The sequence below is a fragment of the Chiroxiphia lanceolata genome, chromosome 6, assembly GCF_009829145.1.
Source record: "Chiroxiphia lanceolata isolate bChiLan1 chromosome 6, bChiLan1.pri, whole genome shotgun sequence".
Classification (NCBI taxonomy): Eukaryota; Metazoa; Chordata; class Aves; order Passeriformes; family Pipridae; genus Chiroxiphia; species Chiroxiphia lanceolata.
In genome coordinates this window covers 57,757,437-57,782,516 of record NC_045642.1, presented here as the reverse complement: position 1 = coordinate 57,782,516, position 25,080 = coordinate 57,757,437, and the positions used below count along the sequence as shown (strand labels likewise).

Below are 25,080 nucleotides of genomic sequence, written 5' to 3'. Positions count from 1 at the left end.
GTGGTTTTGCCAAACACACTTGTGCTACCAGGAGGGCTGGTGGGCCTGGAGCCCAGGGCATGACTGCAGGGACAGCACTCACTCAGTGACTTCTCCAAACTGCTTTGTTGAGAGATGAGAGAAATCTGCTCCCAGGCTCTCTGCATGGTGCTGCCATTTGGTACAAACACCACATCACTCGTATGTTGTCTCTGAAGTGTGTTTTTTCACTTTTATCCTGTGAGATGGATGGGGAATTTGAATGTTGGGACTGCTTGCACAGGCATCAGAATTCAGTGGGAAGATGTAGAGGCAGTAAATAAGTTTGATATTGGATGGATCAACTTTTGCCAGTGCTGGCAATTGTTTTTAGCGCCTTTGTGTGAAGTGGGCTCATAGTAGAAACATGTATTTTTTTTAATGAGGTTTATGCTGTTTTCTTGTTCTTCTGTTAAGATCTTCTAATAAAGCATTAATACTCAGAAGCCTAGAGGTAACAAGAACCTTAGAGGAGCTGCAGCTGTGGTTTCCCCATTGAGGCCAGGCAAATGTAACACTTTTGAACTTACACATTCTTGCTCTAAGAATGACTGAAAGTTCATGTCAAAGGATCATAAATTGCTACAAATTAATTTCCAAATATGACTCTATCATGCATGTGTTTAAATCTGATTCAGTTCCTTTAAAGCAGTTTACTCTGAAAACCGTTTTCCATAAAAACATGCACAGTAAAAAGTGTTTATGTTGCAATATAGCATTTAAATTGCATTTTAAAAAGCCCACCACAACAAAAAGCCCTCTTTGAATGGTTATTTATTTACTGTTACATTTTACTAACCAATTGAGCAAAGTAATCCAGAGAACTGTGATGTCATGCTAAAAACCCAAGTGGTAGGTTGCCAAGTATTGATGTTCTCACGATACTCTGTAGACACAAAAAACTAAGGCAAAGTGGAACGATGCTGTAGTGCTGATAAAAGAAATACAGTGTATGGAGATTAAACAGCTGAAAGGCAGGCGTGTCTTACAAGTAAGTCTGTGCAGACTGTTGTCTCCCTGGGGCCAAGCACGTTTTAGGCATTTGCTGCATATTTTGACCAAGTAGAGAATGTAGGAAATCTTAAATTTACACATTCAAGACTAAAGTTTGTTAAAAAAAAAAAGAGGAGAGGGTGTCGCTGGTTTTTTTTTTTAATTAAGTGATTTTTTTCTTAAACTGATGCTTCAGAAATGCCTTTAGAGAGCAGAATGAGTGTGGTGATGAAAAAGAGCATAAGCAACTTGCTCATTAGACGCAGTTAAAGCCAAGTTGATCATTGACACAAATCTGCATTATTTTCCCAGCGTGGCATTTGGTAACAACGTTTCCTGGGTGTGCTTTTGTTTCAGTTGACATATGCTTGAATGGCCAAGCGAGTTGGCAAATTTTGTGCTGCTGGTCTTTGAAGTTGTGACTTCGGCCCAAACAGCCTCCTCTTTGTGTGCAGCGGGGAGCCCCTTGGCTTTGGAGAGGGTGTGTGCAGCACAAAGCCTGGAAAGGGCCTGCACATACCGAGTCTCACAATGCTTCTTAGCACTTAACTTTAAGTAGCTCAGGTCTTACAGGAATATCGGTTTCTTTGCTGTGAATTTTTAATGCAGGGGGTTAAAGTTCAAAATAAAATAAAAAAAAAAAAGGGCAGAAGATTAACCCGAAAGTACATTTTTTTATTGATCTTCAAACACAGGTTAGTACTTAGAAGGATTTGAACTACAGTGGGAATTTACTGTCTTCTCTGTTCAATACAATTATTTCGCAACGGGGTTTGAATGCAAGCTCTGCTAGGTACAAAGGAAGAAGTAAGGATTTACTTGAGATGGATAGTGTTTGTTTCATGTTTTAGTCATTGTCACTGGACTTGTATTAAAACCTATTATATATCCAAAATTGTCTGAGAAACTTGACAGAATACAGTGACAAAATGTGAATGATAGGATAGGAAGGAGGACTATTATATAAATAAGGTATTGTTTAAATATCTATTTATTGTAGTATTTGCACATTTCATGGTCAGTTGAACTCCTTTTCTGTTCACAGCCCATGCCTTGGTAATTATGGTGGGAGTGTAGCTTGCACAGCATGTATGTGACTCCCTCTCAGATGGAGCAGCACAGTGCTGAAGGGCAATCCCATCCTTTCAGTATTTCTGTGCACACAAAGTTGAGGATGTGCATGAGCAGTTTCTGAATGGAGCCTTGTAGCTGCAGTAATTTTTAATGTACCTTCCATAGCTACAGTGAAATGTAGGAAAGGCTGTTCTTCAGCAGCAGGAATCGCTTGCCTGGCTTTTACACTGGCCTTTCTCAGAAGCTACATTTTTTTTGGCTGAAGAACCGTGCACCAGGGGCCACAATTTCTTGGAAGAGTTGAATAAAAAACCGAGGTGGAGTAAGGATTTTTAAAGAGATCTTGTCACATGGGTTTTGCTGTGTTTTGTTTTGACAAGGAGTGACTGATCCCAATTACTGAAATTTCAGTCATCTGAGTGTTTAAGGTTGGAGTCGGTTTTCCACCCATCCAGGTGAGGACTCGGCACACAGGAGACACTGGGAGCCATCTGGGTGGACTGGGAGCCATCTGGGTGGACTGTAAGCCAAGGTCAGGGAAACATCTTCCCAGCTGAACTCAGTGGCTTCGTGTTGTCCCTCAGATCTGCCGGCTGACCTGCTTGTGCAAGTGCCCTTTAGCTGGTTGCGAAAACTGCAGCAGTTTCAAAGGGTGATAGTTAGCAAAGGTCCCCTTAGGCTGACCTGGCTTGTTTCAGCTGAGCCAGATTAGGGACTGGTGGCCCCAGCAGAGCTGCCCCCTGTTCACCAGCCCCACACAGCCAGCTGTGGGCAGGTTTGATCCAATTGATCCAGTTAAACCGGCACGAGAGGCTGTGAGAGGCACCTCCCCTGCAGTTAGAGAGAGGTTTCTATTGGATAATTTCTGTCTGTTAACACTGATTGAAGCTGTATTGAAGCAAAACACTATCAAATAAGTCTGCTTTACACATAGGATCCCCTACAAAGCTCACCTGCCTTCATCACAGACATGCAGCATGGAGCTTACACAGGTCACCAGAGAAGATGATGCTGTCTGCTCCCAGCATCAGAAGTAGTGTTCTCCTTTCTAGAAAGCAGTTGCACATGTTGTGCACAGATTTTAAAATAGTAATTAATATTGTTTTCCTTCCTAACATTTCCATTTGAAATTTTCTTTCCATAAGGAATTGTGGCTGCATTCTTATACTCATCTCTTTATCTGTACCAAATGCACTGTGAAGGAGACAGGACTTGTATAACATGAAGGGCTTCTGTGACCCAGTTCAGCGGTTCATTGGTACATTACAGTGTGTGTGAGCAAGCACCCACAGTGTGTGGCAATGCATATTTTAAGCTTATGTCATATTCAGTGGTAAACAGCCTTTTTCCCAGTGATTTGTACTGGTTTTGCACTTCATTATCCATGCATACTTATGCCCAAGTAGAGATTGCCAGGCAAGCAGCTTCCAAGGTTGGAATAAAGCACAGTTCACTTTTTGTACCTTTCTTAAGTCAATAGAAGTTGGATCCAAAGATGTGAGAGAGCTGTATGAACTTGAAGTTTTACAGTAACTTTGTCTTGGAGGAAGATTCTTCCCACAGAGCATCCTGTTGGGTTTTTGGGATGGGATGTGGGATTAACCTCATGTTAACTTTGAAAGAAGCTGTACAGGTTAATGTATGCATGTTCACAGTGTATGCTGCCATCTGACCAGTTCATGCACTGGATGCAGGCTCATTTTGCCTGATGCTGAAATGGTACAGTTTTGTCTCTCTCAAGTTCTGTGGTTCCTTTTGTACAACATCTCCAGGTGAGGTGAGAACAGGTATCCCACAGTGTACTTGTAAGGAGCAGGGAGGCTGGTTGCAGGCACAGAGGACATCTCAGCATCTCTGGCAGTGAAGGGAGGAAGACCTGATGGACCGGTCCTGCTCCTTCATTAGGGAGCCCAGTTTACACAAGACAGAAAGTACTCAGGTGGTTTACACAGCAATCACATGCCAGCCTGACTTCAGCCATCAACAGAGCATCGCTGTGGTTATTAGCCAAGGATTTCCATAATGTGTGTCTCTACAAGCTGTAATTAAAGCCAAGCCTGCCCCTAGCTAATTACAAGCTTGCTTAGAAGTATAGTTTATATAAAGCTTTTAAAACTTTAAATGGGGAAGATACACATCCAACAGGCATAATAAGAATGACGCCTTATTTTCAAAATGAAATTTATAGGCTTTGGTGTCTGTTTCTCCCTCCCTTTACAGTTTTCTACGGGCTGTTTTTTGCATCCTCATTCATAGTTTTTGCCCAAGTTTCACCAACATCAAACCAGTGATTTTTTTACTTCAGAGTGTTTTTGTTCTCTCTGCCGAAAGAGTAAACCAGATGTTAAAAGGCCTTTGAGCTTTATATTTGGGAAGACTTAATAAATAATACTTATATCTCTCATAAAAAGAAGATAAGGAGTTCTGAAACACTTGTAGTTGTTGAACACATCACTGCAAGGTCTACATAAATAATGATCCCTCTGTGGAGAGTTGCTCTGTGTCACTTAGGCAGTGCTGCACCTGCACATCTTCAGCTCAGTCTCTTAGGAATAAAACGATGCTGGCAGTGTAACCCCCTGAGAGCCTGAAGCAGCAATGTGGGCAGGGTTCAGTGATGAAACAGGCTGTGAATATGACACGAGGTTTTAGGATGGGCTGGCGTGGACATGGGTCTAACACAACCTGGTGGTTGCTGCAGCACCATGAGTCCAGCACTATATCGGCCAAGGCCACTCTCTGGGATGACTCTGGGGTGACTCTATGGTAAAGGCACAGCCAGATGGTGCTGATGTGGTCACCATTGCCCTTCCGAGGCATTCTCTTTGGATTTTCCTATTTACTTGCAATCTTCCTTTCCCTGCTCTCAGATCATAGTGCGGCCTAGGGGCAGGAGGAGATGCAGCACCGCTTGCTCTCTCATAAATAAACGATATCGCAAAAGGAAAGGGAACACAGTGGAACCTGCAGCACTTGTGCACTTGGCTTTGACACCTTTGGAACAAGGGGATGCTCACATAGCCTCCATCACACAGCTCTTTGGGGAAAAAAAGTGGGGTACCTAACCCAATGTATGGCTGAGTAAAGTGTGAGATAGCTCCTGCATCCATTCCCTGTCCTCACTTCTCTCTGGCCGTTTTTGAATTTGGTATTCAGTTTGATTATTCAGGTCAGATCAGATTTAGGTCAGTTGTGATGGATTTTTTCCAAATCCAGTTCCCTTGATTCCTACTGTAAACGCTTACCAGATGACACGATGTGAAGCTGGAACAGACTCGAGCTGTGTGATGACCGAATAAAATCTCAGTGGGAACCACTTCCACGTTCCTGAGATTAGTTTCTCATGTAATAAATTCTGTATCCAAAATTGTATCAAATACTTCTCTGACAAGAGTGAGTTTTTTTTCCTAACGGACAAATCCCAGCAGAGCTATTTATAAGAAGCCTCTCTGTTGTGTTTGCACTCACATGCCTGTTACTCAGACCTACACTGAAGAACAAATTTAAGTAAAAACTTCTCCGTGTCCTTGCCTGTGCTTTTGAACTGACCCTGTTTGGTCTAGTCTGAGATCCCTCACTACATTTTTTTGCTGTTGTTCCGTTGGTAAGAGTTGCCATAGCAAACCACCATTAAAGGCCTCTCCCTGAAGGAATAATCTGGATTTATTTGGTGACACCTTTTCTCTGCAGACCGTTTCAACTGCTTTGTTCTGCCTGATCCTCTCCTGGCTGGGAGGGGTGGGGAGGAGTGATCCAAGAGGGTGCCATGCTCATGCTCCATGCTAACACCTGCAGAACCTGTGCGACAGGGAGTAGCCGTGGTGGCGAGTGCCTGGGTGGCAAGTGGGGGAGTCCTTTGGCTTGGGAGGAGGAGGCCAACCCGTTTCTCAAACGCAAATCCAGGCACGGGAAAAGCTGCTTGAGTTGTTTTTTTTAAATATTAAATTTAGAGCTGTGTTCTTTCACTGTTAGTTCTCAAAATGAAACCAGACATCATCCAGAAGTTCTTACTTAACCAACCTACAGCTTCTTCTCCTGCTGCAGCCTCTTTATTCATTTCCTGACACAGTACAGGGAATCTTTGACACCAGACTTCCCTGAGTTGTGTCCTGGCTCACGTATTGCTACATGTAAATCTCTTCTGCATTAAGTCAGACAGATGAGACCTGTGCTTTCAGTTTTGAAAAGTCCTAGTGTACATGGGGCACAGGGGAGAGCAGGTTTTTCCTTGTGTGTCTTCTCAGTGGCTGCAAAACCCACGTTAAATCATCTTTCTGCCATTCGGCTGCTTGATTAGATGTTCTGTGCATACCTCAAAATATGTGATGTTTTAAAGCAAGATTTGCTATTTAAATAAGAGGTTTGCCATAATTGGCTGTTATAAATTACAAGCGAGAAGGAATGATTTATTGCTTATAATTAGAAATGAGTTACGAAGGGGAATGTTGGTAATCATAAAATAAAGCTTAGAATACATTGATTTCCAGATGGCTGCCAGTGAAATTGCTCTTTAATGTATAGTAGACCCGACACAAGGGGAACAAAAATCATTCATCCATCTTTATTCCTTGATGGATTATCTGTATGAATCTATAGTTACCTGAATTTTGAAATACTAGTTTTGGCTGCATAATCAGATGAGAGAAACTGATTTTGCACGATGGTGTTTGCTGTTGCAGGGTGGTGGAAAAGGTGAGTTAGTATTTTACCTGGCGTGGTTTTTGTCCTTTTAATGTCAACAGGGAAGATCCAACGATTGATCTGGTATCACCTTTGGGTATAACAACCTCAGTGAATTGTTCTCAGAGACTACAAGTTACTAAGGTGTTTTTCTTTTTATCTTTTGCCTCATTTGAAGTTTTCGTGAGGTTGAGATTGATCAAAACACTTGTCCAAAACCAAGTATCTGTAATCCCCCTTGCTTGAGTCTAGAAAAATGCATTTGCACCAGAAAAAACCAGCAGTGCTACTGCTGAGAGCTTTTCAATAGCATAATCCTTCTGTTGAGATGATAATGTGTTCATTTAACTTTTAAACTTTCATTTCTGTTACTATAGTTTCAAGCACGATTTTAAAATTATTTATATTTGCCTTGTCTGCTAATAATGGTTCTTTCTGCTGTAACAGATGCATTCTGCACTGTTGCCATTTGAAAGACGGCGCTACAGGATAGTGAAGACATAAGGATTGTCACCACATGAGTTATCTCACGCCCATGTTTTAAAAGTGACACTGCCATTAGACTTGCTTAACTGAGACCATTATGATTACTCATTTACCTTCATTAAAATGCTTCATAGCTTCCTTATTTTAAGTAGCTTTTCTCAGCAAGGTGCAGATTTGCCTTGCTGCCATCATTTCATCTGGAAAAATTTCCATGGTGAAAGGAACAGCATATATTCAGCTAATACTTTCCTGACCTGTGGAGAGATGAGCTCATCAGTATCTTTATTGACAAACCCAGGAAAAAGGTGTGTCAACCAGAAATATTAGATCAGTCAGCTTTTCTTGTCCTGGAGCAATTGTAATTTCCCATGGTCTGCAGCAATTTCCTTTAGAAGCAGATATGTGCAGAGATTGTTTGGGATCTGCTGCAGGAGCATAATTTTATTTGCTCCCAATAAGGTCGCCTTAGATGTCATTCTTTTCATTTTTGCTGTTGAAAATCCGTCGGTTTAGTCAGTGGGAAGAACAGCAAGCTGCTATTTTACAGCATCTAATTGAGGACCAAGTCAAGTGCTGCAGCTATGCAGAAAAATATTACCTGCTCTGAGTTGGGTTATTGAAGACAGATGTCATGGCCTCTGCCCCTCTCTGAAAAGCCTGAAATAGGTGTTTAGCTCATGATACGTTAGCAAAGTTCCTGCTTTTCTAAAGCCTGTTGGTGACTGACGTAGGTGCTTAGTTCTTCACTGGTAAATATATCCTGTAGTAAATGGTAGAGATTCTTACTTTTTGCCAGTTTCCTCCTGCAGGTTTTGGTCCCTCAGTGCTTAGGCCCAGGTGTTTGCTGGAAGGGGCCGATCTCATTAGCACTGAAGATGTTCTCAGTACTGCGTTGTCTGATGCTGCACTGATGAAAGCAGAGCTCCTCTGATCCAGCATGAAAGAGGACTGAATGAGAATCAGAAGTGGGAACAATTTCTCATTTCACTCTAGTTTTTGTTGTCACTTCGACTTTGCTCTTTTCCTACTTGAAATGACTCTTTCCATAGTGTTGCTTGCTTGAAAACAGGAGGAAGGCACTGAAGCTTGGTGGAGTTCATGCAGGCATGTTGGAGCAGAGTTAGCAGTAACTGGCTTAACTGCCTGTTAGAATCCAGAAAGGTTCAGACCCTGCCTGCTGTTCCACCAGACACATCTGTACAGCTGGCAGCACTGGGGTGAGCCATTTCCAAAGGGAGGTCGCTGTGTGTGAGCTGAGCTCATTGCAGTGTGGACGTGCCCTTCATCTGGAGTCTTTTTATGGTCGTTGGTTGTGGTCTCTGCAATCCTGTCATTTGAGGGAGGGGTTCAGGGAAATTCCTTGGGGCTTTTACAGTGCTGGTGAGCTGGGCTGGGTGAAGGGCTGGTCAGGCTGGTCTTTAGAAAGCCAAAATTACCTGCTTGCCTCACGTTCAGGTACATGCTGTGAGCATCTGAGATGTTTTGTCATTGTGCAGAACATGAAGTCATATTTGGAATTCTGAGGTGGCACAGTGCACTCTTACCCACCACCCCCTGTCCTCTTGGTGTCATGCTGCTATTCATGGGTGTCACAGCCATGGCCTTGGCCACGTGCCTCCGCTTCCTCTTGAGCAGAAGGAATGGCTCTTGTGAGCACCTGGCCCTCAGCCGGAAGCAGATGTAGAAAACAGTGGGATCCACAGCTGGATGTGCAAACCTTGAAGTGCTCCAGAGTTGTGGTCATCATTGCAGTCTCTGTTTTGCCCTCTGGAAAAGAGCAGTGGTCTGAGTCCAGGAGGGTCACCCCTTTGTCCTGACCTATTGGCAGAAGAGTGAGTCGGTGTCTCCTGTTTCTGTTGTGTTTCCAAGAAGAGCATTAAACCCTTGCATAGAGGTAATTCCCAGCTTTCCGGTAAGGATAACAATGACGGTACCTAATTAAAGGGCACTCTTAGCCTGGGTAAACATTTATATTAATTTCCTTCTCACACAGATGTCTGGTAAACTGACCTCCTGAGGCAGAACCATCTGGCTTCAGGTGGGAGGAGGATCTCGGCCGTGGTGGAGAACCTGACTAGTCTCTTGCCGAGTTGTTTCTCAATGGCTTTTTCTCTTGTGCACATGAAAGGCCTGTGTGTGGATATATAGGTTTCATGGGCAGTTGTCTTGGATGACCTGCATAATTACACTGCAGGCTTGTGGCTCTGGGCTCTATTCTATCTGTGCTTTCCATCGTGTATTCTGGGACCATCCGTGTATAAAATTAGTATGGGTGGTAAGCAGCAATAAGATGTTCCCTACTTGGATGGATTAAATTAAAATTCGGTAAGAAACAGAGCTGTGATTGAGTTTCCAAATTACTTGCAGGATTGCACTGAGGAGATTGTTATGGTATTGTCAAACTTTTTTGTGGGCGAACAGCCTGATGCAAGTGAGGTGGGTTTATTACCTCGCAGTGCTCTTTCTGCTTTATGTACTGTGCTGTGTAATCTTTTGTTATTAAATAATAAACAAAATAAAAGCAGTTGTTTGTCACAGCCAGCTTGTTTTTCTGAGAATTTGCTCACTTTGAAAGTTCAGTCTGTGTGATCTCCAGCCCTGTCAGGAGCTATTACACTGAATCTTCTTTTAAATTGTTAAGCTGGAGGACAAATCCAAGTGTTATCGTGCACATCTCGACTGAGAGCAGAGCAGATTCTGCGGGGAGCAGCCTCTGATGCCTTGTACCGTGCCATTAGTTTTTGTCACAAACATGTCAAGATAATCTGCTTCCAGTGTTATGTGTGTTGGCTGACATGAGCATTAGTAGATCTGCATAATTTTTGAAGTAGTTTGAAGTGTGGATATAACACTTGGGGCTGTGTGAAATCTTTTTTATCCCCCTTTTATGAATCACATTGCTGTTCAGAAAGTTGCTTGTTCTCTTGCTTCCTCCCACAAGGTACTGTATTAATTTGCAAAGTTCATAAGCAAAGTGGCCCAAACTAGAAATCATCATAAATAGTGAACAATGACTGACACACTTGGGAACACCAGGAGCCCCATTACTTCCCAGTCACAACTTTGCATTTTAAATAGATGCTGTTGCCATTTCAGCATACATGGAATTGTATCTTAGTGTAAGATATTATTATTTATGGAACTTGGGAACCCTTAATTCAGTCTGGACTTCAGTGGAAGTATCTTTCTTGTGCGTGTGTGTTCCTTTGTAGCCTTTTAGAGATGAGTTTGGGTCATGCACAGTAGAAGTTGGATAAGATACTTCAGTTGCTTGATTTTCAAGGTGATTTTTTGAGAATTAATATGCAAGCCTATCCCAGCCTCAAAATCAGTCATGCTCTTCCATGAAGACACGTTTTTCCACTCTCTGAGGTGCAGCCAGACAGCAGAAGGAGTCCATATCTGTAGCCATGGCAGCCAGTAATTTATTGCTCCATATGGCTGGTGTGGCAGCAGCTGCTCTGGTTTAAGGAGGTCAGGACATCAAGGCTTTTAAGAAACAAAACAACACCCCAAGTATAAAACCTTCCTAAATAGTTTTGTACAGTAATAGTAGGGCTCTCCACAGACATAAGGAGAGCCAAGGGAGTTATATATTTAGAACTTTTGTAACTATAATTGGAATCAAAGCCATTTTTTCAGTGGGGAAATAAGGTTTTGTCTCTGTTTGAGGTGGTTTTACCTTTTCCCAGTTGCCATGGCTAGTGTTTGTAGGCAGCGGATAGTATGGAGGTGCAGTGAGCTGGGGTGTTCCACCCAGGTGGGGAGTGACCCCTCTGGATCTGCACTGCAGATCATCCATGGCAGGATCCACCTTTCTGCTTTGGGATGCATTTTGTACTACACTGAGAGAGAAACTGTATTGCTCAAATCAGACAGCAGTGCTGTGTTTGTACTAATGAAGTGAAGATGTACAGGTTGTGAGCAGCTCTCATGGAACAGAAATACAGCTTTAATTTCAGTTTGGGTGTGAGAGTCCCTCACTGCTGAGAAATTGTACAGAAGGGCTCTTGGATTTAGCACTAAAGTTTTTGCAAATAGGCTTTTCATAAGCCTGAATCTTTTTATTTTCATTAGGGGACCATTTTAATTAAAATGAAACTGGAATGTTTACTCTTTGCTTCCTATAGCTATGATTGTTTTCTTCACTGTGTGAGCACATGTATAATTTGCTCTAAAAGAAACGTCAGCAGTTTCTGATTACTTTGTGAGTCTTACTCAACAGCTTGATTTTAATTGGGGGGAGGAAATATTTTCAGGGTGCTCCAGGGAGGTCTGATGTCTTTGGGTAGCAGGAGAGAATAGGTGCTATCTTTGGTATAATGTTAATTGCAATAATCACAACTACTGGTTTAAAATAAAAAGTCCTTAATTTCTTTTCAGTCATGTCAATGAAATATAACCTGTTTGGTAATTAGAATCCTTCAGCTGTGTAACCTTTTGTCTTTGCTGCATCCATATATTTGTAAGCATCTAAACAGAGTGATTTTTGGAAAACAGTGATTGAAAGTAGTTAGGTAGTCTCAGATTTCTGGAATTAAGGAAGAAATTTTTTTATGATGAGAGTGGTGAAACACTGGCACAGGTTGCCCAGAGAGGTGGTGGATGCCCCATCCCTGGAAACACTCAAGGACAGATTAGATGCAACTCTAAGCAACCTGATCTATTTGAAAATGTCCCTGCTCATTGCAGAGGGTTGGACTAGATGCCCTTTAAAGGTGAATACTCTACAGTTCAGGTTAGATAAAGGAAAGAGAAGCCAGGCAAGTAAGGAGGAGTGCATCCATGCCCTCAAAAACATTCTCTCTAAGCTCAGAAGTCCACTAGGATTTTTAATAGATATCTATGTGGGTCAAGAGCATCTTTTTCTTGACATCTTTGACGATTATGAAATATGACAAGAAGTATCTGTAACAGAATAATGTGTTCTGGATTCTTCAGTGGCACAGCTCCTGAAACATTCCCTTGGCACCTTGAACTGGTTGAGTTACTGAAATGCCTTTCTGGTCCTGCAGAGTGTTTCAGAGATGACCAGTTTCTGAACCTTTTTGGAGCTTAGCCAGTATCTTGTGTCTTCTCCATCAGAGATAATGATCTGAGTCTCCCCTGCTCATTCTCTGGGGTTTTGTTTCCTCCTGCTGATTATTTGAAAATAAATAAATAAGTAGGAAAACAACTGGTTTCTGTGTGTTAACAAGGAGGAATGACTAAGAGAAAAATGAGAGGAAAGTACTGCTTATCATAAAAGACTGTATCTCTGGAGACATAAATTGGTATTCATTAAGTTGTTTGCCTAGACTTAGTTAAAAGACGTGCTTGAGGAGCTGTCTGAGCAGTGTTTCAGTAGAAAGCAAGTCATCCTCTTCGTGACTAGATACATCTAGATGAGGAGGAGAGACCAGAAAGTAACAATAAATGATGGATTGAGAACAGCCTTCATGGCAGTAAGGAGACAACAGACTATGAAATGTTTTTCAGAAGTAATAATATTTAACACTTAGCTGTAAAGGAACACTGATCTATCTTTTCTCCCCAGATATGCAGGTCTTTTTCATATCTGATGCAGAATTTTAAAAAATGTTTATATTCAATTTCTGTCATTTTCATTCAAGGTATGCAGAGTCCCCTTGGTTTTGATGATTTCTGTAGCTGGAGGTTAAAATTTTGCCTGTGGTGATTATGCTATCCTCCATGTATAATCTTACTGGTGTCCCCTCTGTATCATCAGATACAGGAAAGCAGTTTCAGAGCAGTGCTAGGCAATCAGAGTGTGGCTCAGTTTTGCCACGTCTGCATTCTTCCAAAAAAATCAGTTTTCTTTTGACTTTTGTAATAAGTGACAAACCCATCTATTTCAAAGACCTTGGAGATAGGCTGGGGCTGCAGTTTGAGATGAGGTTTTGCTGCTGTGCTTGTTGACTGGCATCTTTTCTTATTATCTTGAACTGGGGCAGACACTGCCAAGGGAATGTGTGTATTAATTATTGTGGAGTCTGAGGCTCTCTGCTCTTTATCTTAAATCATTAAAAAAGTAATTGTGCAACATAACACTAGCAAAGTGCTTTCACTGTTTGGAGAGTGAATACTCTGTGTCAAACTCTTGGGCATGGTGCAGCTTTTCTAATGTTCGCTGTTTTTTTCTTTCCTTCTTTTCAGATTAAGACCTTTGATTTCAACTCAGCTTGCTAAAAAGCCTGCCACTGAAGAGGTAGGTAAAGTCCAGCACTTCTCCCAGTGCAACAGGTTGAGTTTGGAAATTCCTGTAAGCTGTTCTCAGCCTGGCTCTGGTTATGTGGTAGATATGGGTAAAAGAATTGAGAGTCTTGTCTCTCTGATCAGACCAGGAGTTGGTTATTGTGAACACTGTGAAGCTGAGGTTGCTTGTTTTCTAACCCAGATTTGCTCTTACTTATCCATCAGTAGCATTAGCACAGCCTCATAATGCTTAGTTAGACAGAAAAAGAAAGAGAAGACTCCCTGCAAGAATCTAAAAAGGTCCATATCAAATAAATAGGCAGGAGGAGTAGGAGAGGGCAGAGCTTGTGTCTGTTTCTCAGCACTTGGAGTGTCCCCACAGAGAAGGGGGATGACACAAAATACCACTTTTGTGCAGCCAAACCTGACCCCAGGGGAGGGCTGGGCTTCTGTGGGAGACTAGTGAGAAAAGACAGCTTACCCTCTACAGCATGGCTTACTCTTTGCTTTGTTTGTTTGTTTGTTTGTCTCATTTGAAAATGTAATAGTGCCGCAGGAAAGTCTGTACTAGTAACTAGTAACTAATCCGTCCACCCCCAGAAGCCCTCCTTGGGTGGCTTTGTGCACCTGCATTTTCTCCTGAAGGGATTGTGATTAAATCGGATGGTGACACCAGATAACAACAATACCTGCTTTCTTTCATTATTATTTTCACCTTGTACAGAGTATTCATAGGCATTTTGTGTACAGTAAATTGTCTATTGTATGCCTAAACATTCAGTATACCAAAGGTATATTTGTCCCTCTTCTTTTTCCCCCTGAACATGTGATGCTGACACCCTTCTGAAAGTGAACCAGTTCCCTTGGGTTGTTTAACATCTTTAACAATTGCCCACCCGTAAAGCTAAGTGCCAAACTCCAGTCCAGGATGTCTGGAAGTGAATTCAGGAAGTTCTATTTAAAGGTGTTGTTTGACTGCCTTATTTTTAAAATGACTGAAACCCATTGATTTTCAGAAACAGTTTGATATCCTGCCTAGGGAAATACATTTTCACTTCTTATTCTATGCTCATTAGAAAACTCTGCACATTTTTAGAAGTACAGCAGCCTGGAAGTGGACATGATAATTAGAAGAAGGTCACATTTTAATTAGCATGGTGCAATTTTAAAAAATAATGACTCAATTGTATCTCCTTTATATTCACCACTTTTTCAGAGCAGATGGATACTTTTAAGCATATAAATTGATGTATATTATGATGCTGATTGGTCTCAAAATGTTATGTCTATTTCTGCTTATACTGAGGTGGACTCAATTGGATCACTCTAGAGGCAAAGGCAGTGGAAGGAAATATAAACTGGAGGGAAGTTCCTATAAATAATATGATTAATTTGTGCATTAAAAAATCATGAAAACCTGTCTTCGACTGATCCGAATATCTAAATACTTGATTTTCTATTAAAATTAATGGGTGTCTTTTGCCCTATTAATGAGCTATTGGAGCAAACCCTTAGGTGACTTTGAAAAACTCAGGCAGATTCTTTAGGTTGACTGTCATGGTATATGACAAGTTCAGAACAGCTTTGATGTTTGAATAATTAGACTATCAACTTTCTGGTACGGGGATTTTCTCTTATGGTGTATCTCTAAAGTGCCTGGAGTTACAGGGATTCTGGGAGTTACTGCATCCCAAGTAAATACATTTATAAATAAATAAATAAATAAAAATAAATTACAGCACTGAATCAGAACTTGCTGCCAATGGAACTGAAGAAGATGCAGCAGTACGTAGTTGTGCACTGTAACTTAAAACCTAAAGCACTGTAGGACTTTTCTCATGGTTGGGACCAGAGAAGTTGGGGTTTTCTGGTCTCCTTTGGACCATTCATTTTTAGAAACACCTCACCACTGTCCTTCCCAAGGAAGTGGTCCCAGTCTTTCCCGTCTTTCCTAGTAGGGGAGATGACTCTCAGTGCTGGTAACTGCTGACTAGTGACAGGTACTCTTAATATTCCCTTTTCAAAATTCTTAATGTCACAAGCAGCATTAATGGTTAATCTTTAATATTCTTCAAGTTGCCACTAATGGACTGGCTTTTTTTGCCACAGGCTCTAGTGTACAACCCCAAATAGTCCAAGTATGGAATGGAGGTAAAAAGTGCCCTGTTACAGAGCTGATGGAGATAAAGCTCGTCTGATGTTTCTTCCCTGGATGAGAGAAGGAGGTGGAGCCCTAGACTGAGCACACCATGAAAATGAGAGCTCCAGAAAGACCAGAGCCTGGGCCATGCTGGGGCAGACCATGTTGCTGGTTCCTGCCCCATTCTCAGATCTCTCCTTAGTGAACCAAAGATAGTATTACCTTCTCCAAATTCACCTCTATCCCCTTGTGGTGTTGCCCTTTCTCTCCCTCTGTGCTGTGTCCTGCCTCACCTTGGAGCAGCTGGGTCGGTGCACGTACGGAACGGGTCCCATCAATGAAAGATTCCCAAGTTATTGTTTGGAGATCATTATTCTGATGAATTTCATAGATAATGTTAGAGGTGCCAGCCTGTATTATCAACTGAGTGCTCTGCCATCACATTAAGTGCTGTCTACAGAGTGCTATTTGTTCCACAGCTCATTGCGCCGCCAAATAAATCCAACCAGAGCTGTCAAAACTAATACATGTTGGTTTTTTTCTGATTTGAAGGGTACATTTTTGCTATCATTAAATTGTCAATAACGTTGTTATTGTGTAATAGGCCTGATGTGAGTTGAGTACACTGAGGAAGAGATTGTAAGTTTTCCCACAGAGCTCTACTGAGGAGCCTTCACTCCCAAATTTTGCCTTCCTTTGTGGTTGCAAGAGGATCTTTGTTCTGCTTTTACTGTTGCTGGATATTTCAGTTGCCTGGGTCTGGACTATGTAAAAACTAGGTGGTTTTGCCTCACTTTTGTTCAGACTTTCATTAGAACAGCTGAACCTCTAGCACTAGACAAAGACTTCCATCTCTCTCGTCACTGTCATTTGGAAGCTTCTCTATTACCTTCTCTTGTTTTTTGCAGGTGACATTTCCAAATGCACAGGCAGAAGCCCCTGCTGTAGAAAAACCAGCAGCTGTGCTCGTGGAGAGTGGCCCAGTAGCTTACAACCCTGATGAAGAGGTGGAGGAGGAAGAGGTAGAAGAAGATGATGACCACTGCATGAGCGCCTTGCAGTTAATGGGAGGAAATGGTGAGCTGGGATGCTGCCTAAGTTACCATCTCCTGGTGCTGTGGGCTTCGTTCTTGCAGGGCTGAGGACAGACAGGGTTCTCCTAATTGTCCCTGTCCTAGGGCTTCTGCTGCCTTTTCAGCATTGCCCATTCCTGTGGGAAAGCCCCAAATTAGCCTTGTCCAAAACCTGACCTTCTTAGAGACTGCTGAGAAAACTTTGCATCTTGAGCTCCAGGCTAAGAGGGCTTCTCAAGAACAAACTGAAGTTATGTGTTTTTCAAAATTAGGTTTATTAATGTGGATCTGAGAAGTTATGGGGTCAGTAACCCCTCTGTTGGCAGTGTCTGGGGCTGGTTGCCCCCTGAGCTGAGCCACCCTGCTCCTGCTGCCTCCTCAGTGGAGGCTGCAGTGATGTCCAGATTGTCCATGAGCCTTGGGGACAGGTCTGTCCAGCTCAAATCCAGCTCAAATCATCACACTCCATTCCTGGGAAAGTGTTAGGAGGAAGTAGTTGTTCACCAAGTGTAGGAATGGCATTGGTAGCACACAGTGTGCTGTATGGTACACAGATGTGTGCTAATTTCTTTGGGTTACCCAGCAAAGCCTCTCAGTTAATTAGATTTCTTTGCTGGCAGGAAAAGGCAGTATCCTCTCCGCTGCGGTTTTTCCTAGCTGGACACATCCATATTTATCCTTTATTAAAAGCTTCCCCTTAGAAGTTAAGCTTTGAAAATACACAAAATTATTTTTAAAATGAGAGCTGCTAATTATGGGTTGTGAAGACTCAAGATGGGAATAAGTTCCCTACTGAAATGTTATTTGCCGCAAAAATCTTCCCAGCACTATTCAGTCAGCTTCATGGACAATATGTATACATTTCACAAAAGTGTCTGTTGCTTTTAAATTGATTTCTCCACTGGAAAATAATTGCTGAACTGTAGGAAAAACAGTTTGTTGCCTGCATTTATTATTAGAATAATGTTCCCAAGAAAAGGCACCCATGTGGGGGAGGGTGAGTCTATGTTTATTAATAAATCCTCCACAAAAATAGAATAAAGGTCACTGAGCTTTTTTTCTTTGTAAATGTTACTATTTTTAAACCATTCTGAGAACATTCCAGTACTCCCTGTCTGATCTGGACAACAGCTGAAAAATCAGAGTTAAAACATAAAAATAAAAAGGAAAGGAGTATTCCCAGAATTTGAATGCAGGTGTGCAGAGCTCTGTCAGCACAACAAGTAACTCTTTCCAAACTGCTTTCTCCATGGATTTTAGACCTGTCTACCTGGAATAACAGCACAAAATACAGATGGTGAAATTCACCCATTCTACACAAATTATTGTAGATTACACTTAATTTTGCTTCCGAGCATCTGCTTGACTCTTTGGATGAGATGTTGCCCTCTACTGAATTTGGAATGTAAAGGTTAATTTTCCTCAGTGCTCATATGTAATAGTTATCCACAGGTTTGACTACACAACAGAAAATACCTGGTTTGCTGCATTCAGAGGCACACAGAAGGGAACCAGTGCATAAGAAACACACAGACCTGCCTTCTGACGCACAATGCACAGTCATTGCACTCAGCATTGTTTAAGAAAACAAAACTGGATAAAAAAATCTGGGCAAAATTTTAAGTTGTTTCTCTAGAATTAAGTAGATACGGGAGATCCAAGTCAGATGCATTGGTCAGGATTTGTTCCAGGACTCCTTTGATGTTGATGGGAACTCTGAGCTATCTCTGAACCCTTGCAGTTTCAGTTTATAAATCCATGAATAATATAAACAAACCAGCTTTTTCCTTGGTGCCTATGTCTAGTGAAAAACATGCCTACTTTGTAAATGTATGCTGCTGCCAGGTTACTTGTGTACTTGTTACAGGTACTGTGTGCCAGGTTACTTGTGACAATCAGGCTTGACCATTTTAGCCTCTCAATTAAACCAAGTATTTCACATATCCATGTGGCAAGTATTCCTAAATGAGCGTCCAGTGACGCATGAGAAGAGATATTTACTGATGGATTCTAAAACAATTTTATTTCATTGAGGGAAGTACATGCAAGAACTTTTTATTTAGCCCTAGGAAAATAGCTGATTTTTAAAATGCTTGCTTAAGATAAAACTTACCATCTAGTTACAAAGAAGGAAAACAACCTTAAAGAAGCAATACTTTTATTGTGTCTTCCGTCAGCCTGGGATATTTGCATGTTTATATGCCTTTGTCTTTGTGTGTTTCAGATTATGGCTGTGATATGGATGAGGATGATGGCTATTAGCTCCATTTACTTCTAAAGGACATGGACCATGTCTTGTTCTCAGCAAATCTTCGGTTCTTCAAGCTGTGTGAATAGTGAAAGAAGCTGTCTGTGGTCAGCAAATGTAATCGAACAATCCTTACTTTTGTAAACGCGAATTTGAGGTTGGCATTGACTGGTCAGTTTACATTGACCCATAACCCAGCAATAACCAGTTTGGGTTTGTACTTGAATTTATTTTTATTTTGGTGGATCACAGTTGGAGGATGAAAATTAATGAGAGTAATGTTTCCAGAGAACAAAAGGAAAAAGACTAAACAGACTGTGTGTAAAGCCTGTGTGGCTGAAAGCAACACATCTCTTATGTATGTGGCTGCTTTTAGGCATGCTGCTCAAAGGGAGCAGACTGAAGGACAGAGAGGAGGACAGGTGAAAACAAGAAACCTGCCTGTTGATTATTTGAGTACAGTAGCATTACTTGTCTCATAATGCTACAACTGACAGAAAGAAATGTTTCCAACCTGTATTGTGGATGTGACCCTGTTACTGTATATGGCTCCCTCACCCAATCCTATCAAAAATTAATGACAAGTTATATATTTGCAGAGCAGTATTGGTTTCTCTGAAAGAGAGTAAATGCTTCTTTATATTAATCAATTCATAGATTTCTTGAAAGATATGACAATAGATGGCAATGTTGGCAGAGAAGAATCATCTTCCACTGCGAGTCCAGTGCAGTTTATGTGGAAGGAGGCAAAAGACCTGGGTGAGGCAAGAAGTGTAGTGAGCAAGCAGGAGATGATGCCATGCCATGCTCTATGGAACTGCTCTTGCCTGACTGAGTTAGAGTGAAGGTCTGCTCCCAAGAGCTGCCTGTCTGTAAAACCAGTTGAAAGAAAGAGAAAGCTGAGCTTTTTAATAAATAAGCCAGCATCTGCTTTGACTGAATTTAATTTAATGTAATTTGCTTAACATTCTGTGGGTAAATTAAAGGTCACTGTGCAGCAGTCTGACTTTCATGGCTCAAATCCCACCCTTGAACAGTCGTTGCTATGTGAATAAAGCTGGAGCTGCAGCCCTGTGTGCCCTGAAATGTCAGCAGTCAGGGCCTTCTCCTACAGACAGATCAGTTCCCGCAATGCCATGAGAGCAGGGATTGGGGGTGGAGCCCCTATGGTCAGATCCCACCCTGGTACCTCTGACCTGCCTTCCCCTGGCACTGCTGGGTCCGAGTCTCATGGCTCTGTGGGAAATGCAGTGCACTCTGGATCAGGCTCTTGATGACTGCAGCTACAGGGCCCGAGATGTTTTCCTCTCTCTCCCTTATCTAGTGACAATCGTGAAAACTGCAGCGCTGCAGGCTTGTCTTACACCACAGAAAGATGGTTTTTTATCTTACCAGCATGGTTTCTGTTCAGTTGTGTCTCCTGGTCAGCTCATCCTTCCTACCCTTTTTGAGAAGCACTCATCACTAGAGCACCACCCATCCTCCTGCTATGGAGGGTGGATCGTGGCAGGAAGAGAAGCTGCCTCAGGAAGCTCTCTAGCTACTTCCAGACAGGATGATGATGGTGCTCATACCTGTGGTCATCACCAAAGAGGGGAAGGGCCACACAGCCTTCCATACTTCCATACTTCTCTCCCTCTTGGTAGCATGCTTAAGATGGATCATGTAAGTCGAGCAAGAGCAAGTGCTTTTCTTAGAAGCAGACTTGGTATTATTTGGCTGGTAAATGTAGTTTGGTGGGTCAGCTGTATCTGGGAGGAATTTTTGAGCCCTGTATGGGAGTATTTCTGCAATGACTTCTTAAAAACAGAGCTTGATAACAAAAACGATGTAGTGAGGCTAATGGGAAGAAGAGCTCTTCTGAACCAGATGCCAGTTACTTAATTTGCAGCACTTCAGTGGAAAGAAGAAATTCCATGTAATTCTAAGGAGAAAAGGTGGCATTTTCACCAAAAAGCTATAGATTTTTTTCTGATACTTTATAAATACTGCACAGAAACTGATATTGGGGAGATAAACCTTTCTACCTCTCTTTTATCTACACCGTAAAATAAAAATCATGCTATATAGCAGACAGTTTTTTAAAAAGTTGCTTGTTTTATCAAAGTTCATGCTCTGCAGGTCTTTGAGACCGTTGAGTTTTATCGTTTGGATTTGAATTAACCTGCCATAGCACTGCTACAAATACCCATACTCTCAGTATATTCTCAAGGCTTGGGTTTTATTCCAAGGTACACAGTATTCTCTATGCAGGAAATAAACATGCATAAATAAACATGTGTATGACTCATGTAGGTCGAGTGCTTTTCTCAAATGCAAGATGTTGGCTCTTAAAGAAACCGCTAAGCTGATTTCTTTGTTGCTGAGGGTCTTCTGGTTTGTTCCCCCAAATACTAAACCTGCTGCCAGTGCAGCGATGTAATTTGAGAGCTGAGAGTCCACCCAAATAACTGCTGCTGGTAAATTTGAATTTCAGTAGTACATTGTGTTTCTGAGAACATTGTTTTGTGCACTGCAAGTAGAGGGTTGCAGTTTTTGAATGCTCTCACATGATTTGATTAGGAAAGGCTATCAGGTAGTCTGCTAGAAGGGCGCTTGGAGAGCAGGGGGAAAAAAAGACCTACAATTCCATAGCATCTCAGTATTGCTGGTGAAGTTAATGGCATGGTTTCTGTACAGGATTCCTAAGGAAAGGATATTGGATAGGCAGACTTCACGCTGAGCTTCTTAAGCTATAGTGGTTATGTACATTTTTAATTTATTGGTGACTTACTGGGATTTTTATAATGTTCATTCCTTCTTGATTTAACTAAGCTCAGGAAACGTAAACAGATTAGAACATGCTAGTTTCTGTTTTTATAGCTAGTCATTAAAATGTAAAAAGATTAACACTGCATTAACTCTGTTTACTACTGTTGATGTATCTGGACAATTTTGTTGTGTATAAGTAAGCCTGAATTCACTTGGAGTAATTTGGACCCTGCTTTTCTCAGGATTCTGATTATAATGTAAAGAGCTTATAAGGCTCCAGCATTTGTTGTTCTTAGATCATCTTATTTGAACCCACACAAGCTGTGTATCATCAGGTTTGTTGCATAAAGCATTTCTCTTGCTGCAAGTCACTTTGCTTGACAGGCAAAACCCTCCAGCTGTTGCATTCAGCTTGTCAGCCATGCAGCCTTTTAACACTCTTGTACTGTGGGAGTAAAAACTAAAATAAGGAAAATAATGGGCTTCTTCACTGTGGTGAGTGCATTTTCAGTGTCTTAATCATCTGTGACATTTCTTTAAAATCACTGTGTTCAGTACAGCAACTTTTAAATGGTGCCAGACAGCCTTGTCTTGAGGGTTAAACATGTTTGTCAAAAAAAGTTCTTGCCATCCTCATGACTTGTTTGTGTTCTTTTGGATTGCATTGAAACTCCAGTTGCAGATGTGTACAGTTAGCGCAGAGTTTGCCTAATAAATGTTCTGTTTCTTATTTTTGTGTTGAATTCTTGTATTTGGTTCAGTTAGTGCCAAGGAAATGAAACCTGTTTGATGTAAGCATATGTACCATCCTTACACAACCACACGAGCCATGTTAACCTTTTTTACTGTAATATATTTGCTGTAAATAAAGAGTAAAACCCTTATGTAGCCCATCTCTTTTGATGCTCTCCTGCTAATTTCTGATTTTTCTGTCTTCATTCTTATGAACGTTCAGTTTTTATTGCTGCATGATTGGTTGATAGTGGCCAAAATCTGTCATTCAGAGCTTTCTTTTGTCTCTAAAAGGGAAGACACAGCTAATCAGGCAAGTGTTTTTTACAAGATACTGTTCCACTGATAGATGTAGATACTTTCTGTAAAGTGCATAACATTAACGAGGTTATTCCACTAAGCTGTATAATTAACTGACTGTGAGAACAATATATGATGTGTGTGTTTAGTGGAACTGTTCATGTGCTTGTTTCTGAAAGTTGTATCATGATAACTAAGGTGTGTGCTGAGTTAAAAATCATGTTATTTTATCAACATCTGGTAGCCACAGTCTGGAGACCAAAATCCGGATCTGCCCTTTGTGCACATGGGTGTTTGCTCCTTCTGATTTTTTGTAGAAGGGGAGATACTGTTGGATCCTAAGGAGTGTCTCCTGCAGTTTTAGCACATAGTAGGACGATGAACAGTAGTTTTGATAAGGCAGTATGTGTCATCCAGCATTCCACTGGGTTCCCATAACATTATCAAGGCACATTTTGCCCTCATTGACATTGAGATGTTTTTATCTTAACTTCCTTTCAGCTGTTCCAACCCTTTCCACTGGGAATGGGAAACTTCTCCAGCAACGTCCATCACTGATGCTCCTCTCACTGATAACATCTAAGCTGTTAGAAAGTACTGACCACCTTGGCCTCGTGTTTTCTGCTCTTCCCAAGCTGCACAGCTTTTGGCTTTGTCCTGTAGTTTTTCTCTTCCCTACCCCACCAGGCTTTCATAACCAAAACTATTCTGTCCCCCCCCCAGCTGCATTCATCAAATACGGCTCCTTTAATGGTCCCTGAAGTTAAATAATGCTAATAAAGCCAAAATCTTGGCAAGGCTTTATATTAGCTTCATTTGTCACCAGTAGATCATAGCACACTTGGTCTTAGGTTCATGTTTTGTAATGCAGAAAAGGCTGTTACAGCCTTCTATTCCCGTCACATCTGTAAGAAGAGTTACAGGATATTAATCAGTGTTTTTTATGCCCACCCCAAGGCCTGGCAGTGGCCTGGGTGAGTGGTTGTTCTTTAGTAAAAGGAGTTAAGCACACAAGAAAGGAGCCTGGATGACAATTCATGACTAACAGCATAACAAATTTACTTGGTGAGTTCCTTCATCATAATTGTTTTTTTCTTATGGGGCCTGTTGTGCATTCTCATGGAAATGAGGGAGGCACACACAGTTCATAAAAATGCAAAATGAAATTCCCATCTTGCCATGTGACTCCAGGAGCACAGGATTTAACAACTTCTAGTCTAAACCATACATTTGTTATTGTGTGAGAGGGCAGTAAATGGCACAGTACTGGGCACTGGGGTGGCAGTCACTGTATATCCATTTCTCTTGCCAAATTGCAACAAGAATGCTTTCTCACTGCTCTTAGTGCTCTTAGTAAAGTTTCTCAATTCTTCAAAAGCAGGAAAATACAGCAAATTGAAGGAATTTGAACAAAGCAGTGAAAAGAAACAGCACCAACACTGTGCTTGCCAGGTAATTTTTCTTCGGTGCTCTTCTGTGGGAAAAATAAAAGGTATTTGTATGCAGAGACTAAGAGGGGCAAAAGCTGCATCTTGGCAGCAGTAGAGGTGAGGCAGCATTGTCCATTTTCCACATAAGAATTACAGACTCCTTCTGTTTCATGGTATATCCTGCACAATCTTCACCATTTGTAGACTGGGCAGTCCACTGGAGGGTAGGACACCAAGTCAGGTGAGAAAGAGGAGATGGTGAAGTTTCATTGTTTCTCTTTAGTAAAAAAAAAATGAGATTGATTAATTAATTAGAATGGGTTTGAGGGCTGTAGTTTGGTGTTGAGGAGAAAAACGAACTGCATTGAGAAAACTAGAAAGATGAGGGAATAGTCTTTGTAATGTGTGTTGGACTGTGCAAGAGGCAGTGAGCACAGGAATGGACCAAGGATAATATTGGCATCTGTGGAAACATAGCTGGTCTCACAGCTGCATTAAAAATTGAAGTCTTTGGCCATGGTGTTGTTTCTGACGTGCCTCTCCTTTTGTTGGGTCAAGATGTGATTTCCAACCCTGCCCTGAGGTGCTGCTGCCCCAGCTCTGGTTAGTGGATAGAGCATTCCCTGCCCATGGCCTGGGTTTCTCACTTTGTGCAGATGCTTCCTGCCCCCCACCCATAGCTGCTCATTCCTGAAGAAGAATCTGAGAATTTTGGAGAAAAAAAAGCGCCACGTGCTCATTTCTCAGCTCTGCCTTTTTATAACCCTGACAGGGAACGGGCTCCCCTGCTGCCCGCACAGCCTCGTGTACCACCTTGCTGTGGAGCAGGGGCACATGTTGGAGGATGGCACACACAGCTGGTGGGGTGGCTGGCAGGAGTTCTCTGGCCCCTGTCCTCCTTTTGGGTGAGGGTCTCCTGAGTCTGCCGTTCTTGTAGAAGTGCTGATCCTGGTCTTTGTT

General features: G+C 41.8%; 1 protein-coding gene across 2 annotated transcripts in view; it reads left to right on the top strand.

Annotated features, from left to right (window-relative positions):
• The window catches only part of BRF1 (BRF1 RNA polymerase III transcription initiation factor subunit), a 174,750-nt gene extending 152,204 nt beyond the window's left edge, over nt 1-22,546 (top strand). Inside the window, exons 16-18 of one of the 2 annotated variants that reach the window (XM_032689975.1) lie at nt 13,408-13,459; nt 16,495-16,663; nt 18,884-22,546. In XM_032689975.1, coding sequence (XP_032545866.1) covers nt 13,408-13,459; nt 16,495-16,663; nt 18,884-18,921 — 259 coding nt within the window. In that variant the 3' untranslated portion in view covers nt 18,922-22,546. The remainder of the gene's footprint in view (nt 1-13,407; nt 13,460-16,494; nt 16,664-18,883) is intronic. The other variant, XM_032689976.1, reaches the window with a different exon arrangement.
• Nucleotides 22,547-25,080: the final 2,534 nt, after the last annotated feature.